The sequence below is a fragment of the Eptesicus fuscus genome, chromosome 8 (genome assembly GCF_027574615.1).
Source record: "Eptesicus fuscus isolate TK198812 chromosome 8, DD_ASM_mEF_20220401, whole genome shotgun sequence".
Classification (NCBI taxonomy): domain Eukaryota; kingdom Metazoa; phylum Chordata; class Mammalia; order Chiroptera; family Vespertilionidae; genus Eptesicus; species Eptesicus fuscus.
Window position 1 is genome coordinate 72,129,893 of NC_072480.1, and position 21,489 is coordinate 72,151,381.

General features: G+C 39.3%; 1 protein-coding gene across 1 annotated transcript in view; it reads left to right on the top strand.

Moving 5' to 3' along the window:
* Positions 1 to 21,489, top strand: part of MYO16 (myosin XVI) — a 421,185-nt gene that overhangs the window by 33,056 nt on the left and 366,640 nt on the right. Inside the window, exons 2-3 of the mRNA XM_008143943.3 lie at positions 4,361 to 4,431; positions 12,912 to 13,055. Of these exons, the coding sequence (XP_008142165.3) occupies positions 4,361 to 4,431; positions 12,912 to 13,055 (215 nt within the window). The remainder of the gene's footprint in view (positions 1 to 4,360; positions 4,432 to 12,911; positions 13,056 to 21,489) is intronic.

Consider the following 21,489-nt stretch of genomic DNA (forward strand, 5'->3'; position numbering starts at 1 on the left):
CCTCTAAAGCATTTCTTAGAGGACTATCAATTTTTATGGAAATTTTCACATCTGTACTTTTAGAAGTCTTCACATAGATGTTTTTGTTATCATTTAAGGAAAAAAAATGACACTGGCTTGATTTTTTAGTTGTTATTCATTGTAACTTTTTATTTAGAAATAAAACAAAACTTACAGAAAAGTTGGGAAAACAATACAAAGAACTCCCATATACCTTTCAACCAGATTTACCAATTGCTAACATCTTATTATATATTATTGTCTTTTCCTCTTTCTAGAAAATTCCTTTTGAAGAGCTTATAACTAGGACAAAATTTAGCACCCACAGTTGTGTTTTGTTTAACTCTTCCTTTTCTCTCTTGATTTTAAATGTAAAATCTTTGTGTATACAGACCCACCGTCATCATGAGAATTATGTGAGAGCAGTCCTAGTTGCTATGCAATAGAAGGTCCATAATCAGCTCACAGGATTGCCAAAGTACTTACTTTTATCAAGTTACTGTCATCAATGTGCTATATACCATCAGCACAGATAACTCATGGTAATATCTAGAGACTGAAAATAAATGCTGGTTATCAGGTGGACTACGAGGTTTGGTTATTGTGGTGATTGATAGTGGGGACATTCAGTGGGGACAGCTGCCTCTTTTATTAAAGCTCCTTAGCAAAATTTTATGGTGTACTTTAGTCCATTTTTTTTTACCCCAATATCTGAAAATTGGATACTGAATGTTTCTTTTTAAATTTCAAATCATCTTGAAGTTTTGTGGCAGCTTGATGATGAAGCCACAAATATACAATAAATGCTGAATCAGTTCCAAACAGTTACACTATAAAAGGAATCCTAAGCTTCATGATTCTGCTTGGTTCCCAGATGGCTGGTTTTCCTTAGGCTGTTTTCTTGCAGATTTTATTGTAACAGAAGACTCAGAGTAGTGGGGCGATTTCACTCAACTGGTGATTTGAATCATATGATTACAAGTTTGCTATGAACCCATACCTTTTTGGAGAAAATATTTTAACCTAATCCCACAAATTTAGTTAATTATGAGGGCATTATAATTGATCTTGATTTCTGTTTCATTTCAGAGTTGAAGGGTCACCTTCAACAATCATGTGATGTGAGAGGGAAACTACTTTTCTTGGTGAAGAATACAGTCTTTGGAGTTATACGGCCCACACTCAAGTTCTAGATCCACCATGCTGTCCCGTGGCTTGGGACAGCACATAGTCATCAGAGCATTAGTTTCCTTTAGTAAAGCAGTGACAATTATGGTAACTACAATGTGAGTTGAAAAAAATTGAAGTAATTATTATATTTAAAGTGCTTAGAGCAGTGTCAGACCCTAAGTAGGTGTAAAAATGCTCAGTGTGTGTTAGTTTTATAAAGATGTGCCACTTTCTTTTTAAAAATTCTGTTATAAATGAATTATAACACAGTTTGCATTTTCTTCATTATATCTTTACTAGAGGCCCGATGCACGGAATTCATACAAGAGTAGGTCCTTTTTCCACCCCCCCCACCCCCCGCCCCTTCCAGCTGCCGGCACTGGCTTCCCTCTGGCACCCAGGACCCAGGCTTCCCTCCGGCTGCTGGCAGGCACCTGGGACCCGGGCTTCCCTCACAGCCCTGGCTTTGTCCGGAAGGTCGTCTAATTAACATATTACACTTTTATTATTATAGATATCTAGGTACCTTAGGATGTCCCATTTTTAACCCTTAGCAAAGGCATGGAATTTAGCTCACTCTCCATTGTTTCTTTATGTTGTTAATAGTTGATTTTATCTTATTGTTGAGTTTCCTCCTGAGATATCCAGGGGCAAACCAGTCAATGTCCAGGTTCTGAATGAGTTCCACCTGGCAATGTAAACAGCTGTTTCACAAAATAGGCCTTCTTTCTAAGAAAAGAAATGCTCAGAGTTTTCACTGTAGGCTGATGTCTGACTGGATGAAGGAAGGGCTGGGGCTTAGCCATCTCTATCACTGTGGCAAGAAGGAAATTCTGGAGTTCTTGCCTGTAGTGTCCTCATTCCTGGAGATTCTTGGAAAAGGTTCCTCATCTACCTCAGCTGCTTCCTGGAGTGTCCTGGAGCTTACCCTGCATCCCCTGGTAGCCAGTTGTTAAAATTTCAGGAATTTGTGGGTCCGTTGTGAAATAAACTAAACTTATATTAAAAAGTTAGCATATAAACTTACAACTAAGTAGATTTTATTAAAAACAAAATAATACATACTCAAAACTTAACATTTCCTAATTAGCTCATCACATTTTTCTCTCATTTATGCTCATGAAGTTATTTACTTTTTCTGTGTTTGTATGGTGGAAATGCCACATAATTGTGAGGTATGTCACGTCTTTTCCCAACTATGGGTTTAGCAATATCACATGAGTAGCTTAAAATCAAACATGGTGGGAAGGATTGCACCACAGAAATAGAAAACTACAAATCAGGGCTTGATTTATTGTCTTATTGATTGTTTAGAATTGATGAAATGATGGAGTAAATATTAATGATGCAGGCTGTATTTAAAAATGTGTCAGTAGCCATGATGGTGTGAATAGCACAAAAATGCAGTGAAATATGATCATGTTATTCAAAATCTGTTGTCTGATTCATCAAACATGTTGCCCAGATCATTGATAAATAAATAATGTTCTGACATACTTCATTGGTTCACTTTAATCTTACTCAGGGCTCAGCAAATTTTTTTATGTAAAGGGCTAGATAGTAAATATTTTAAACTTTAGCTATGCAGAATCTATGGTGCACAGTATTCTTGAATTTCTTTTATTGCTGTTTTATTTCTTATGTATCCTTTAAAAATGTAAAAGTCATTCTTCGCTCAAATGCTGTACAAAAACAGGCCAGGGCTGGATCTGGCCTGCTGCCTACGCTCATAGTTTGGGATCCCTGGCTCTTACGCATTAATGTCAATGAAAATATCAACCAGACATCAAGGTCACAATCATTAATTGTACCCATAGATTGCCTGTTGATCCAAGAGTTCAGTAAAATTAAAAAAAAAACACAAAACACAACATTTTGTGAGAATCAGTTGGCTATGTGGAATTTATAATAATTAGTATTATATATTTAATTAATGTTTTTAATTGTGAACTACACAGCCTTTATATCAGTAACATGTGTAATACATTCATAAACACATATTTGTCTATCCATCTATCTTTCCCTCCATCTATCCATTTATCTCCACATCTAGACATCTATAGCTTCATCTCCAACTGTCCTTGAGCATTCCCAGCACATTGCTATGGTCCACCCTGCGTCTGTGGAGATTACCTTCAATGTTCTGCTCTTTATAAACTGGATTCCCTGGACATGGTAGCTCAGCCCCACCTTGGCAGTTAGTGCTGCGTTAGGTCCTTCTCTCTGCATTCCCATTAAGCCACAGGCTGGGTAGTCCATTCTTTAAACCCAACAGCAAAGCCATGCACCCTCACTGCAGCCACCCCTCTGGGATGATCCTGAATCTACATTTAAACAGAAAGTGAGAGCAAGAGACCCTCTCTAGCCTTTGTTGGACCCTCTCTTATTGTCTTAGCTCATGCTGCTGTGGACTGGGGGATTACACAACAAACAGTTATTCCTCACAATTTTGGAGGCTGGGAAGTCCAAGATCAAGGCTCCAATAGATATGGCCCCTGGTGAGACCAGTCTTCTTGGTTGACAGATGGGTGCCCTCTCCTCTGTTCTCACGTGACCAGAGGGGGAGCTCTGGACTCTTCATCTCCTTGTGAGGGCACTAATCCCATCATAGTGACGCCACTCTCCATAGATAGTTATTGGCAACAAGGGGGTGTGATTGATCTTAGCCTTGATCTCTAATGACACATCTTTGCTCTTGGTGATCTTCCCCACTTCTTCCATTGCTGCCTTCCAAGTCTCAGCCTTCTGTTGTTTTCTTGGCTCTCATCTCCATTTGAACTGATGACTGAAACAAGATGACCAAAATCTTTAACCCTTTCAATGTCTTCAGTGTCTGTGACACAGTTTTGTATTGCTTCTGTAGTCATGGTTTTTGTCTTCTTGTTGTTCAGATGCAGTCCTGCTTAGCACTTTCTTCTTTCACTTCAATCAGAAGTTGTTCAAGTCATTGCTACTTTCTTCCAGTAAGAAGCTACCACCAGCATATCTTAAGTTATTACGATTTCTTCCAAGGTTTTGCCTTCCAAGGACCTTGCCTTCCTGGACTTTCCTAATGGCAGAGAAGGAAGATATCCAAGTCAGCAAGGAGATGTACCATGTGATGTCTGGTTACAGTTGATCCTGTAACTTTTAGGTCAGAGTGTGGAAGAAAGATGTATTGTAATTCTCTTCTCCTCTTTCATTCTTTCAGCGCTTCGACTGTTGAAGGAGGGGGTGGACCCCCACACTCCCGTTTCTTCAGGAGGGTCCTTGCTCCATCTGGTAAGAACTGTGATGACCAATATAAGTGTGGGTGACACCAAAGACAAGGAGACTCAATTATGGGGTCAAAACTCAGTAGCAAGATGTACAATCAGTAGACAGATGATCAGAAAAAGGATGTTTCAAATTAAAAGTCTTTGATAGTAAATTTATATTTATTAATTACTTGCATTATAGTTTGTAAATAATACGTAGCAAATGGAGTGAGAGTCTTTGCCCTAAAGAAGATGCCTTTGTAAATGAATAGCATTCAACAAATAAGCAAGAGAATATTGTATCAATTACAGAGTATTAGGCAATCATCCTTTTATATCTATTAGTTGTTTTTGTTGCTCCAAATAACAGTACTCTGCTTGTGGCCCAGCTCATATACATGTAAATAAAACTAACTTATGTTCTTTTGGAAACAAAACGAGGAGATTAAAGTGATAAGCTAGATGGGAAACGCTTTATTAATTCTTGAGTCAAGGCGAATATATTGCCTTTGTATACTGTTACACATAGGTTGTGAGTCTAAGATGAAGGGGGAAGCTGGACCTGAAATACATGTAAGAAAACCTGGTGATGCCCAAAGGAACATGGTTCTCAGGGCTGAGCCTCCTTTTCCTGGGTACTGAGTAAACAAAAACAAATGAAAAATTGAAGGTTGCCAGAAAGACAAAATTGCAGGGTTTCAAAATGACTTAAATACTGAAAAAGGCAATTTAGCCATCTGAAATGTCAAGTGTGAGTAGGTTGCTCTGCAGTGTGCCCTGTGTTTTAGACATTCCTCATTACAGCCCCTAAGCTCTAATTATGTATTCTAGGGTCAAGGTCTTTGAGAAAAAGGCAGCCTATGTTTGTGTGAGGTAACAGGATAAGCTGTGGAAATCTTTGTGATTTTTCCAGTTTTGTTCATTTAACTCAATTATTATTCAGTGAGTACTTGACTCTAAGGGTATATTTTTTGTAGGACATTTCTCTTGGAAGTGCCACAGAACTTTTACATTGGAGATTAACCATTTTCACTGTATTGCAGATGGGTATTTGAGAAACAGGTTTTAATGTTTTGTTTTGTGTGTGCTTTTTTGCATATAAAATTTAAATTTACCATCTACATGTTTAATAAATACATCTGAATTTGTCTGTTTACCTACACTTAGCTAAATAATTCATGTATGAAACCTAAGGCAGGTATCAGATACTGCTATAGACAGAAGGGAAATAATGTTAACAAGTAACGAAATCAGAAATCAGGAATTTAGTCTTGTGAGGGCAATAAACTGGTAGATGGAAACTCAGATTTAACTCTTTAAAATGGTATGATATTTATGGAGCTAAAAACTGAATCTAAGAAGCTTTTCTAAAATGCTGTCCAGGGTTTTATGTTATGGCCTTTAATAAATGAGCTATTGAGGAGCTCCTGATGGTAACAAAATCTTCTTGAATGGAGTGTGAAAGCAAATTTTTTTCATTCCGCCTTTTGACAGCAGCAGGCCTTAGTGAAGCTTAAGTGGAATACATTAGAAATAAGCAATATTATTTATTTTACTCAGGAAATTCTAGTTTTATCATAAAGACTGTGATTTAAGCAGTGGAATTTCATACAGCTATTAAAATATTGAACCACACGGTCAAGGGCAACAAAAGCAAAAATAAATAACTGGGACTACATCAGTCTAAACAGTTTCTTCACAGTGAAGGAAACCATCAACAAAATGAAAAGACACCCTACTGAATGGGAGAAGTTATTCACACATGATATATTTGATAAAGACTTAATATAAAAAGTATATAAGGAACTCATAGAACTCAATATAAAAAAATCTGATTAAAAATGTGCAGAAGATCTGAATAGACATTTCTCCAAAGAAATGTCTTTGGATAGTAGATATGAAAATATGCTCAATGTCACTAATCATCAGAGAAATGCAAAGTGATAGTACAATGATATACAACCTCACACCTGTCAGAAAGTTGTCATCAGAGTCCACAAAATAACAAGTGTTGCTGAGGATGTGGAGAAAAGGGAGCCCTGAGGCATTGTTGGTTAGATTGTAAAGTGAAGCAGCCACTATGGAAAACAGCATGGAGATTCCTCTAAAAATTAAAATTAGAACTCCCATAGTACTCAGCAATTCCACTTCAGAATTTGAAAAGATATATGCAAAAGCAAAAATACTAATTTGAAAGCAAATCACTGATTTGAAAAGATATATGCAACCCTATATTCCTTACAGCATTATTTACAATAGCCAAAATATGGAAGCAACCTAGGTGTTCATCAATAGATAAATGGATAAATAAGATGTGTCATATATACAATGAGACATTACTCAGCTATAAAAAAGGATGAATTTTGCAATTTGCGACAATATCTATGGACCCCAGAGGGTATTATGCTAGGTGAAATATGTTAGAGAAAGACAAGTGCCATATAATTTTTCCTGTATTTGGAACCTAAACAAAATAAACAACAAAACAGAAACAGACACTGTAAATACAGAGAATAAACCAAGAGTTGTGAGAATGGAGGGAGTTGGTGGATGGGTGAAAACTGGAGCACACTCCAGTTATAAAATAATAAGTCATGGGGATATTACATAGGGAATTTACACTAATAAAAGAGAAACATGCAAACTAACCATCACTCTGCTATACCCACAAGCCATGCCCACCAGCCAATCAGAAGAGAGTATGAAAATTAACCCAACCAAGAAGGTGGCCGGCCATGGAGCTGCAGCAAGCAGGAGGCTTGGGTTGCCCTGGCAATAGAGGAAGCCAAGCTTCCCTGCTGCCCTGGCCTTGCCGGCCCTGGCCTCTCCTCAAGGCTACAAAATTTCAATTATAGAAGATAAATAAATCCCAACAAAAATGGCAGCAGCCATGGAGCTGGAGCCAGCCAGAAGCTTGGGTTGCCCCTGGCAATGGAGGAAGCCTAGCTTCCCGCCCTGGCCGGCCCTGGCCTCCACTCAAGGCTATAAAGTTTCAATTATAGAAGATAAATAAATCCTAGATACTTGCTTCCAGCTGGCCCTGGTCTCTGCTCAAGGAGGCGCTGAAAAAAAAAAAAAAATTATAGGAGAGGCTGGGATCTTGTGTCACCAGGGGGTGATCAGGCCAGTATGGGACAGCAGGGGCCGTTGGGGGTAAGCAGACCAGCAGTGGGGCCAGTTGGGGGTGAGCAGGCCATCAGTGGGGGTCAGTTGGAGGTGATCTGGACAGCGGGGGGGGCGGGTGATGTTTGAAGTGAACAGGCCAGCAGGGGGGCAGTTGGGGGTGAGCAGGCCAGAGGGGAGGGAAGGTAGGGGCAAGCAGGCCAGCAGGGGTGGCAGTTGGGGGTAAACAGGCTGGCACGGGGTGCAGTTCGGGGTGATCTGGCTGGCGGGGGGCATTTGGGGGCGAGCAGGCTGGTGGAGGGGGGGCAGTTGCGGGCAAGTAGTCCGGCAGGCAGAGTGGATAGAGGCAATCAGGCAGGCAGGCAGGCAGGTGAGTGGCCGGAGCCAAACTTTGCACAGTGGCAGATGGGTACTAGACTTATTGTGGTGATCACATTGTAAGGTATGTAAATGTTGAATCACTGTGTTGTAAAATGAAAACTAATCAATATTGTATGCAAACTAAGTTTATTAAGTAATTTTTTTAAAATACAGAGCTATGACAGATATGCAAATATATCCAAAACATTGGTAAATATCAAAAGCAGGTCAGGGATTAGTACATATAATACAATGAGATCAATAGATGAGGGAGGAAAGAGGGATATATTTATACTAATAAAAGCCTAGGTGGCCCTTGCACGTGACGTCGCCACAAGATGGCCACCACAAGATGGCCACGTGCACAGTGGAGGCTGGTCCCGGCCTCTCCGCCACTGGTGCAGAGGAGGCAGGTCCTGGCAAAGGAGGTGTGTCTCGGCAGGGGAGGGCAATTGTGGGTGATTGGCCTGGCAGGCGAGGGTAATTGGGGGCAATTGGGCCAGGAGGGGAGGGCACTTGGGGGTAGTCAGGCTGGCAGTGGAGCAGTTAGGTGTCAATCAAGCCAGCAGGGGAGTGGTTAGGGGGCAATCAGGCTGGCAAGCAGAAGTGGTTAGGGGCAATCCGGCAGGCAGACAGGTGAGCAGTTAGGAGCCAGCGGTCCCGGATTGTGAGAGGGATGTCCGACTGCCGTTTTAGGCCTGGGGCCTAGACCAACAGTCAGACATCCCCCGAGGGGCCCCAGATTGGAGAGGGTGGAGGCCAGGCTGAGGGACACCCCCCACCCCCATGCATGAATTTCATGCACCGGGCCACTAGTATATACATATATATATATGTATATATATGCTTCGTTGTGTGTTTCTCTAAAGTACCTGAAGTTCTAAGAAGCAGAGATAGTTAGCAACTTACTACAGTAGAGGCAGTTCAACAACTTAACATCTTTAAAACCAAGGAGTAGATACTATATTTTGAAAAGAGGCAGAATACTAGGTCTCTAGAGAAAATGGCTAAAAAATGATCATTATTAAAATGGTCTAGATGTTAACAAAAATAGTCACTATGTGGAAGGTGTCCTCACTCTGCCCTGCTCACCCAAACCAGAACATCTAGTCAGGGACCATGTAGCTCCACCCTCCTTTGTTTTCCCAAAAGAGATAGGGCAAAAGCTGCAAGGGTAAGTAAAGACTGGTGACGAAATTACTCAGAGTTGAGGAAAATATGCCCTCCACAGGGGCTGTTTCTGGGGAATTTCTTGGGGGATATGGTATGGGTAACATCCATACAGGACAGTGCAACAGGAAGCAGAGAGATAAATAAAGGAGCAAAATGGAAGCAAAGGGAAGATGTTAATGAGAGTCAAAGGGGAAAATGGGTTTGAGAGAAACTGGGAGGCAGGATGATTAAGAGGCTTGTCAATTCAGGGCTGGCTTCCTGGGCAGGTGGTCCATGTAGTCACAGAGGGCTTTGTTCTTAGAAGGGCGTATGCTTCGTTTCATCTTCTGCTGTCATCGTTTTGAAATGCCTAATGCGTTTTGAATCAGGGGCCCCACATTTTCAGTTTGTTCTGGGTCCCACACATTCTGCTTTGCTTGGCACTTTGAGAGGTAGAGGATAGTGACAGGAGGAGCTGGGCACTACAGGTCCAGGCGACAGGTAGAGATAGCTGGAGGTGTCAGAGTGCTTTTGAGGGTGACAGAGTGGCTCTGCAGCCATTTACTTGGTATATAAAGTGCCACTAGAAATTGGACAAAGTGATAAAGAACAGCTTGAACTGGGACCGAGATTTGCCTGCTTGAGAAAAAAATCTTTTTAGGGAGAATTAAGTTTACTACCTAACAATAATATTGTAAGAATATTATAACAGGAATGTTCAACCTTTGTAATCTTTCCAGACAAGTGTGATTAGAGGATATTTATTGCTATCAAATTATTATTCATAATCTTCTGAAATGTGAATCTAAAAATGACATTACTTGCGAGGGGCTGATATTACTTTCAACACTGGATCTCATTAACTCTTTTTTGGTAAAAGACACTGGAAAGCCAAGCCCTGGGTATCTGAATTGTAAATGTGGACTCCTGAGGTGCAGGTTGAGGATACCTTGGCAGGCACAGGAGGAGGAGGTCGCATCTTTATGGATTAGGCAGGGAGCTATCAAAAAGATGAGAGTAGAATATAAATTACTTCCATGTGAATTTCCTGAAATAAATTGGATCCAGGTCCCAAATTCCAAAACAATGTATTGAGCTTTCTGACTCTGGTTCTCACCTTCTCAGTCATTGTGACCAAACCTGCAGCTCCTGTGGATGGGGTCATATGCATTTCCTACCATCAGGGCCTGATAGTGGTGACCCTTGCTATTGTTACACAGGATGTGGAACATCTGGCAGCCAAAGATCCTAGTTCAAAACTGAAACTAATCTCTCAATCTTCCTATGTTTGATGTGGCCCCAGGTGCTTCCATGCATCCCAGTACTGATACATGCTCACATCTTCCTCCATATGGAATTTGTACCATAATTTTGCATTGTACTTAGTGTATCGTCTTGAGACTAATAGGTAATGAAGAAAGATATAACTGTTCTTCCATGGCTATATATTATGCTTGTGAACCACAATTCCTACATCATATTTTGCTTGGTGAAATATCAGTTCAAATATTGTGCCTATTTTTTTTTTAAATTGGGTTGTCTTTTAATTACCACTTTTTAAGACAATCAAGTAATAATAAAACGTAAATGTATCCACATACTTCCCATTTCCATGCTATCAATCTATTTGGTATCAGAAGTTTTCTTGCAGCTCACTGGTGATCTATCTGTTCATTTATTTAAAGTCATTTTTCTCTGTGTGTTCCATTATGTATAATTGATATTACTGTGTTCAAGTTCATTAATCTTGTCTTCTGCAACACCTAATCAGTTGTTAATCTCATCAAGTAGTGTATTTTTCATTTCAGCCATTGTATTTATCATCTCTAGAAGTAAAATTTGAGCCTTTTTAATATCTTCCATGTTCAGTAGTTCCCTTAGCTTTTTAAACATATGGAATACAGTTTTAATAATAGTTTTAACACTCAGATTTGTTAATTCTAACAGGCATATCACTTATGAGTTGATTTCCTTTAATGATTTTTTCTTCTCATTGTGTTTCCTTTTTCCCTGCTTTTTGTTATATATGTTAATTTTTTTCTGGATTCTAGACATAGTCAATTCTGCCTTGTTGGGTACTGAATACCTTTGTATTTCTGTTAATAATTTCAAGCTTTGTTTTGGAGGCAGGTAAGTTATTTGGAAACAACTTGATCGTTTCAGACATTGAATTGAATAATTTTTAGGTGGGAACACAACAGTGGTTAATTTAGGGATAATATTTTCCTACCCTGGATACAAAACACATCTGGTCTCTACCCAATGCCACATACCAGTAAATTATGAGGTTTACAGTCTGGCTAGTGGAAACAGGCACTATTCCTGGCAATTTATGAGCTCTGAGTCCTTCCTCTGTTCTGACCTTGGGAAATTTCCAGGAAAATATATACTGATCATGATTCAGCTGAGTAGTTGAGGGGGGCTCCAGCAAATCTTTGACATTCTCTCTATGTGCAGATCTTCCCTTTCTGCTCCCCCTGCCCTGTGCCCTGAACCCATCTCTGTCTCTCTGGACCTTCAGTTCAGTTTCCTCATGACTGATCCTGGTCAGCCAGGATTCTTCTCTTTGTTCTGTAGGTTGGGAAGTCTCTCAAGTCAGTAACCCGGGGCAACAGCTTTCAGAGGCCATAGTTTGTTTATATTCAGTAAGTTGAGGTGGGAAGGTAAATAAAGTCCCTGTTACTCAAATGTAGTAGTCTTCCAATGAATTGGTCTTACTTTTACTATTCAGTGAAAAGGTAGACATATTGGTATGACAGTAATTCTGGTGGTAGCATTGCTTTGTACATATTTTGGGAAGGGAATCTGTTTTATGTGTCCAAGTTCTATAAAAAGTGTGCATCATAAAACCCTGAAATTTCACTGATAGGCATTTGACCTATTAATAGGTCTTTTTTTTTTTTAACCAATATGCATTTGCATTGATGTCATATGATGCAAATATGGAAAGTCTTATACAAAGGATGAATAATTTTCAGGGCCAGGCACAAAATAAATATATGGGATTCTACAAAAGTTATTAAATATTCAAGATGATGACCACAGGTCACTAAGCTAAGAGCAGGATGCATCTAAGCACAACTCCACAGATCATACACTAATGAAACAAACTGTGACTAATATTATATACATATATACATAATATTAATATGTATTTTAACAATAAATAGTAAGTAAAAATAAGAACAAAATATGTTCCTAAAGGTTTTGATCTAGTATATAGTAGAATATTTATAAAATACAATATTATACATTTGTTAAAATATGTTAGAAGTTTAAAGAAACTTATCATCACAACAATTAATTTGATAAGGTGGCATGTTGTATAATGCCTAGTTGTCTTATGTAACTAAGCCTGGGAAAGAATATATTCATATATTCACATATATAGCAAGAATGTTGACAGATGAAGATGGAAAGACTGTGAACAGTCTTGTCTGTCTTGGATGAAATAAAATGGTAAAACTTTATTCTTTTGGCAGTGAGAATCTATACATTTTTAAAGCAGAAGCATCATGTGATTAAATCTGTATTTTAGAAAGATAATTCTAATAAATGGTCCAAGATTTTCTAATAATACTATTTATAAATGAAGAGGACCAAAGCAGTGAAATATTTTTTCTCTTTATACTATCTGCCCTTTCTTTCTTATTTTTCTTCCCGCTGCTCACAGACTCAATTTCCCTCGACGTCTTACAAATGCTCTTCTCTTGTTGGTTAGTTGAGAAACATGTATATATTCTTTCCCAGGTTAGATCCACCTCTAAACTTCCAAAATTGGCATTGGAGTTTTCTACGCATTGAAATTTGGAATAAACTTTATCATAGCTTGTTAAAATATTATACTTTAATTTTTTTTCTTTTCTTTAGTGTGCTCGGTATGATAACGCCTTCATTGCAGAGATCCTGATTGACAAAGGGGTCAATGTCAACCACCAGGATGAAGACTTTTGGACCCCAATGCACATTGCCTGTGCATGTGATAATCCTGATATAGTCCTGCTCCTTGTATTGGTAAGTAAAGCAATTACATTTATAACCATATGAAGATTTAATGGCATATGAAAAGCTGCATATTTCTCTAGTTCTATTTCACAATATGTATACTTCAGCAAAGAGAAACATGTGTGTATATGTCATGATTTATTTGCCTGTAATTACAAGATAGAGACTAAGATTGTGGGTTACATAATTTGTAAAACCAATTGTGTAGATGTCATATCAGGCTCTACTCTTCTTGCTTTTTTCTTGGTTATTATATAACTTAATACTTCACAAGTCAGTCCTAAGTAAAATGGTTTGATAATTATTGTAATTTTTCAATTTGTTCTTTTAATTTTTAGTCAGCTAGGCATACATGAAATATGGCTTGTGTTGAATCTTGTTCTTTTGTTCACATCTAGTAAAGAAGTGTCTATAACATTTCTTTGAATGAAAATTCTAAGTATAAAAATCATTGGAGTTATTTGTTGTTTTCAATTATGACTTAGACCCTTATATTAATCCTCATGCACAATACTTTTGTTAAAAAAGAGTGCCAACACTTTATAGACATTCATTGTGTACTTGTTAAATACATAAATAAACAAATAGTGAATAAATGGCAGGCCATTTTTTGTAAGACAGCCTGAATTTAACATTGCCATTATTAATGTTATCTAATAAAAACTGCCTTGTAGCCACATTCATCTTTTTACCTCTTCTAAAATTCCTCATTCTAACGCATTTTGCACTTATATTCGGAAGTGCTTGCTTCAGCACACAAATCGTCTCAGTGTTAGATGATGTTGCTCTTCATTACCAGACAGAATTAAGAAATGGAAACTGGTTTTATTTCATATATAAACATAGATTTAAATTTTTAATTGTCAAGCTATTCACATTTTTATGGTTCTGTCATGCTCACAACATAGAATAATCCAACCTAATATGCAAAGTTATACATTTGCTAGTTACTGTTTTTCAGTAAACTTCATATGTAGATCACTATCATCATTCATTTAACTAATATTTATTGATTACTAATTTTTGACATAATTTCTTCTCTTAAATAAATTGCAGTTTATTAATTCAGCAAATATTTATTGAATGACTACTGTGTCCTAAGGCCGACAAAATGGACAAAAAAAGACATTTTATCTTATAGAGTATTGGTAAAACCAAACAAAAGCAAGTAAAGTAAGTACACCACCAAGAAATCTGATTAATGGATTAAGCAATTCTGAGTAGCCTCATTGCCACTATGTTATAGCTAGCCCACCAGTCATCTACAGAAATAATTCACTTTCAAATAAATTTCAATGAAATACATTCTCATAAAATTGTAATTAATGTAGAAATATGTTCCCGCTAACAGCCTCAAAATTGAGATGCCATTGTACATTTAGCCTTTCATGTTCAATATTCTTTTCATTTTCCAAAGCTTATTGATGACTAAGGGAGACTGTGCACATTCACTTATTCAATTCATATCTGAATGCTTTCTTTTCTATACTAAGGGGTTCAGCAGTAAACAAAGAAAGCAAAAGTCCCTGCCTTTTGGAACTTAACATTCTCCTGGGGAGAAACAGGAAAAAATACATAAATGAATAAAATATATAGTATGCCAATTAAGGAGAATTGTTGGAGGAGACAAGAAGAATAAAGTAGAGGGTAGTAAAGAATAGCCTGATGCAGAAGGTGATATTTGAGCTGTGAGCCTGCGGAAATGTGGAAATGTGGATGCAAAGTGTATTGGGCAGAAGGAATGGCAAGGGCAGAGCTGTGTGGCAACATCTTGTGCTTGAGGAACAGGAGAAAAGTGCAGCTCCAGTGGAGTAGACGAGGTCAGGGCAGGACATGAAGTCAGAGAGGAAATGGAGCTAATCGAACCTTGCAAGGACGTTGGATCTACTTTTACTGCAGGAGATTAAGGGAACCATTGGAGGGTTTTGAGAAGTGAAGTGACATGATCTGACCTACATTTGAAAGATCACTCTGGCTGCTCTGTTGAATACAGACCATGGGAAGGGAAAGGGAATTATATGGAATACTAATAGGAAGCTGTTGCCACTATCCATACTACATATGGTGGAGGTGGTGAGAAGTGGCTGACATCTACACGTTTTGAAGATCAAGTTTTAACATTTGGTGTGGGACTGGATTTAGGGCTTGAGAGAAATAATAGGAGTCAAGGATGATTTCCACTCTTTTTTGGCCTGAGAACTGGAGAGTTGCAATTTGCTGAAATGAAAAAGGATGTTAGAAGGAGGGGCATGGAGTTGGTTTTAAAAATGAATGACAAATATAAGAAAAGGCTAACAAAATTACTATGAACACAAGAAATGACTAAATGATGAAAGAGAAATAGAGAGTTGGTAAGTAGTACAATCTGAGAGAGGATGTGGGAGAATTTAGCTTATAAAGGTGAATAAACACCTCTTTAAGAATAAAACAATAAATGCAAAAAATCAATAATTTGTTAGTAGGAAGTTGAAGGCAATAGCCTGAATACTTCAATTTTCTCAGTAAAGTTGAAGTCAAGATCAGCTGATGAGAAAGAGAGTAAATATTATGTGTGGTCATGTACATAAAGAGTTGATAACAAGGCTCTTAGCTCAGTTCTTATGCCACAGTCCTTACTGGAAAATCAAATTTACTTTGAACCATTTGGATTTATAGCTCATTTTCTAGGGAGAACTGTAAGCTCCTGAAATACAGCAGGTACCCTTATCTCTATTAAGTACTTCTCTCTCAGACTGCAACCAGCGTGGCTAGAGAGTAGTCCACAAATCCTGAGTAGGGGTGGCTGGGGATTGAGAAAATGAAAGAAAGAGACGGACACAGAGACAGTAGGGAAAGCTGGGACCAGGTGGGACAGCTGTCCTCTGATGGAGAGACAGTGACCCAGAGCCGGTGCAGCATGTTTGTTATATACAGTATAATTCCAGGAAGTTTTACTAGAGTTTAAAAACAAAGGAAATTATGTGAAATCATGGTTAAAAATCAAGCTGTAATTTTTCATTCTTTGTGGCTTCTTTGTAATCGTCACTCCTGGCTAAGCCCAGATAATTGCGTCCGTTCCTTGTGCCTGGCTGAACTTAGATAATGAAACCCATGCCCTGACATCTGAGCTAAGGGTCAGGCTGACAACATACCTGCCTCTGGCACAGTGCATCTCCAGGACATGGCTCTGCCAATGCCACTGGATTCAGCTGATAATAATTAAGGAAATGCTCATGTGCCTTCCCAGGTGCTCTCTACATATCTCCTAATATTTAACAAATCAAAGGGGTGAAAAGAGTTATTTATAACTAAACAACATAATTATTATAGTAGTATTTAAAACAGGAATGGTCAGAGCAACTATTGAGTGAAGTTTTGGAATGATTTCATTTTGATCTATCAATTTAAGCCACCCAACACAAACAACTTCCTATTTCAGTTATGACAAAATTTTTGGGTTGCAGCAGTTGCCCGCAGAACCGATAAAAATGATCTAGTTCCACAGTGCCCATTAGACACAGTCCATGACACACTTCATCCAACAGGCAATAAAATTACTAACATCAGATGTTCAAACACAAAAAGGCCAAGGATGGAAAAAATATTCACTGCAATTTCCAGCCTATCCCATTGTTACTGAAGTGAAACAATGATAAAGACATTACTGAGCATCACTTAGTAAATGGCTATTCATTTTCTAATACTTCCCCGTCAGCCTTCTGAGTATGAGGAGTGAGAATATTTCAAAGGTCTCTCAGTATTATGTAATAGTAATAATTCAGCAATTCACTATTGCCTGTCACCCCTTTAAAAATAAAACTAATACAAGTGACACTTTATTCTTAATTTATCATTACTCATTTCTTGAAATTATGTATAATAGTAACATTTATTAAATGGCTCTGGGATATGTATCAAATCATATCCACCCCAAATTTTTAATAGGAGAGAGACAGGCTGAGATGATTAGTCAGGAACACAGGTAATCATTTTTCCCAATACAAATATCATACAATATTTTACTCAAATTATTTTTCTTTTGAAATAATTAATGCCAAAATAAAGTTTCTTGTGGCTTAAGTGCAATGAACTGTTCAAACGTGCAGATTCGTGTCAGCTTTAGAACTGCTAACAGAGCAGAGTAACTTAGCAACTATGGGCACATTGAAAAATTAAATGTGAAATTTCAGATCTAGCATGCTGCAGATATATGAAAATTTTTAATCCAGTCATCAGAAAAGAAGTGAGAACTGAGCAAGGTTATTCAGAGACCATTCCCTATGAAATTACATTGTGCAAAATAGCAAAGAAAAGTCTATTGTTCCTCTCTAGCAGGCTAGCCATGGAGTAGATTCTGAAGATATTTTAAAAGCATTTATTCAGGGCACAGATGTATTTATACTACATGCTTGAAATAATAATGAAATATATATAAAATATATATAATAATGTCCCCCCTCTCCCCTGCCCCTTGACTGCTCTGTGAAGCTTGCTGCTGCCCTATGAAGTTTGCCGCTGGATGCACACACACACACACACACATATACAAATGCTATATAATAAAGATGTAATATGCAAATGATCGTTACACCGTGAAGCGTAATGACCGACCGCATAATGACCGGTTCAAGGATCAGCAGGAGGGTGGAGCAGCGAGCTACAAGCGGGTGGGGGGAACTACAGGAGGGTGGGGCAGCAGGCGGAGAGCTACTGGAGGGTGCAGCGAGCTACTGGCAAGCTACTGGTGCACAGATTCATGTGCAGGGCTACTAGTGTATATATATTTATATACTAGAGGCCCAGCATGCACGAAATTGTGCGTGGTTAGGGCCTCTAGGCCTACCCTGGCCTCCATCACATGGCCTCTGCTGCCCTGCGTTGCTATGTGAAGCTCACCACCCTGAGACACTCCGCGATGCTTGCGGCCCCTCGACTGCTCTGCAAGGCTCCCCCTGCCCCTCGACTGCTCCGTGAAGCTTGCTGCCGCCCTGTGAAGTTTGCCGCTGGACGCTCCATGAAACTCCCCCTGCCCCGCCACTGCTCCATGAGGCTCCCCTGACCCTGCAACTGCTCCGCAAATCTCCCCCGCCCCACGACTGCTTTGTGAAACTTGCTGCCGCCTGAGTGACTGCTCCGCTAAGCTCACGGCCACCCTGTGAAGCAGCTCGCCACTGCCGCTCAACAGTCCCCAGTCCCGCCCCGCCGCCAGCCCCGCCTAATGGTGAGTGGCTCGGGGGCTGGGGAGAGGGGGGACCAAGAGGTGCTCCATGCACTTCATGGTGACCAGTCGCCCATTCGGTCGTGACGCCACCTAGCTCTTTATATATATTAGGATATGAACTTATTAAAATAAATATGATAGCAAGGTTTTTAGGGAATAAAATCTGACATACTTTGAGTGAATCACTTTTCAGTCTTTATGATTTACTAGAGGCCTGGTGCACGAAATTTGTGCACTGGGGTGGGGAGGTTGTCCCTCAGCCCAACCTACACCCTCTTCAATCTGGAACCCCTCAGGGGATGTCTGACTGCCTGTTTAGGCTCAATCCCACCCCCAAATGCCCTCCCCTGCATATTCCCTCTTTATTAGATAGGGTTTTTTCTTTAACATATTGCACAGCCCTAACTGGTTTGGCTCAGTGGATGGAACATCGGCCTGCAGACTCAAAGGTCCCAGGTTCGATTCCAGTCAAGGGCATGTACCTTGGTTGGGGGCACATACCCAGAGGGGAGTGTGCAGGAGGCAGCTGATCGATGTTTCTCTCTCATAGATGTTTCTAGCTCTCTATCCCTTTCCCTTCCTCTCTGTAAAAAATCAATAAAATATATATATTTTTAAAAAAGAAACATCTAAGATTCCTCCATATCTGCCTGGCTGGTGTGACTCAGTGGTTGAGACCCCAGTGCCACAGTGGAGAGGGGATCGCGTGGGGTGTGCGCCCCTCCCAGGCTGAGACCCCAGTCCAGGCTGCCGACTCTGGCAGGGGACCGCGCGGTGGGGGTGCGCGCCCCAGCCAGGCTGAGACCCCAGCCCAGGCTGCCACCACTAGCAGGGGATCATCACGCCGTGGGGGTTTGCGCCTCTCCCAGGCTGAGACCCCAGGCTGCCGCTGCTGGGAGGGGATCAGGTCGTGGGGAGTGAATTTGTTTTTTTTGTTTTTTATAAAGGGTCAGGAGGGCCTCTGGGCAGCATTCCACCAGGCTGCTTACTCTGCAGGCTTTCAGGGGCAGCCCTCCCTGAAACTGGGGGACTCCGGCGGGGTTGAGAGGCCTGGGCGCCGCCATCTTGTGGCTATGGGCACCACCATTTTTGTTGTGGAGTGGTGGTTAATTTGCATATTACTCTTTTATTAGATAGGATTCTTGAATAACAAAGCTTTTTAAAATCTTGGAAATAGAAAATTATGGTGAGATTATTTTTTAAAACTAGAAAATTATTAGAGTTATTGAGCACTGGTGTTTGAATATTGCACAAATTAAAAATACTTTTAAAACTGCATAATGTAGAATGTAAAATAAAAAATGTATATATGTGAGATGCTAAAATAATCAATAAAATAAGACAACTGAAAGAAAATGCTGGGTTAATAAACATTGCATAATTATAACGTATAAACACATACTCCCAACCCCATTAGATACATACACTCTGCCCATGTGCCCACCTCCCCTTATCATCATGCCAGACCTTTGTCTTGCCAACATGTAGAGATTTCTTTAGTATGACTGTAAATGCTATTCATACTCTAGCCACTTGGAATTCTGTGATTACCATTTCTTTCTTACATATTTTGTTTACTTGACATGGTTTGTCATTTAGCACATTAGCAAGGCTACACATAAATACCTACGTGCTCCAAAGTAGCAATTACTCACTTCGGGATGTTTACAGTTGGAGCAGTGAAAAAATTTTCTAATATAATTGTGACTATTATAACAGTTATACTGTAAATTTTATAATACAGTAAGTTTAAAATTGTTTATAGCTCTAAATGTTTGCAATAATTAAAATCTCAAAGTATACTTTAATCATAATGAGGGCTTGATACATAGTTCCTTAATGAATAAGTGGACTCTCCAACGATATGGCCTCCTCTGTTATCTGCCCCAAATCTAGAACCTGAAAGAAAGCTACATGCTTCTAGTTTTCATTCTCTGCTTAAATAGTGGAGATCTGTGGGAAAGTCTCTGCTTAAGACCAGAGACCTATAACTTCCCCTCCAGGTCTCTGTTTTCATGATTGTGGGCAGGGAGAAGCTCAACTGTCCTTTGGTTGGTCAGACTGAAATACAATAAGGACAGCCTATGCCAAGGCTTTGGGTCCTTCCTTCTCAGCCCGTTCACCAGTGGTTTTCAGGGGGTAGTTCACTGATTCAGATTTCTGCTGGTGCACACCCTACCTGACAGCTTCTCTCCCTGATGTCTCAACTGAGTTTGGGGAAAGAGGTCATGATTCAATGACTAGGGTTAGAGAGATTTGAGTTTGTTCACCCATTCCCTTTGGTGGCATGAGAGGGGTTACTCTCTGAATAGTTCTTATAAAACAACATTCCTGCTAATTGCCCAATTCAATAATAAAAACGAATATAGAATGATGCAAGATAGAGAGAGTAGGTACTATACAAGACCACGTGCTTCTTTTACTCTGACTGCATTTGGTTGCCCTTTTGAGTCAGTATCTACTATTTTTTTTCTACAGTGATTTCATTTCATTTGGGGGGACTCATTGATTTGCTTGTCTTTTTATAAAAACAGTTTGCTGTCTTTGTTCTGATTTTGAAGGTCTAGGAGTTCTTTGGAATTTGTCCTTGAAGACAAGGTCAGGATTGTGAGAATTTTTTTTTTTTAATCTCATATAATTGGGTGTGAGCAATAGAGAAAGCTCCACAATGCTTTCCTAAGTCAGTGGGTGGAAGACAGACTTTTAAAAACCTAAGTAGTAATTACTTGGAAATAAATGAATTGGACACATTTTTTTTTTTGAGATCTCTTTCAGAGATATCTGTAAGTTTCCACTTAATATTTTATAAATGTATTTTGTTACATCTTTTTTTTTAAAAAATATGTTTTTATTGATTTTAGAGAGAGGGAGAGATAGAAACATCAATCTGCTGCCTTCTGGCGCCCCCTACTGGGGATGGAATCCACAACCTGGGCAGGTGTCCCGATAGGGATATGAACCTGTGACTGCTTGGTGCATGGGATAATGCTCAACCAACTGAGCCACACCAGTGGGGCACATTTGGTTTGATTTTAAGGCGCAGATTTATCAAGTGTTCCCTTATACACCTCAGGGCATGTTGCATTTTTTTTTTCAATACCAGTAATAATAGAAGGCATTCTGTTATTTTTTTCTGGTCTGCTACAAAGATTGCATGGAAAAATGTTAATGTTGGCCAGTGTATTTTGGGAATGGCATTTTATAAGTATTATTAAAATTATTTTATTTTCTCATTGTTGGTTT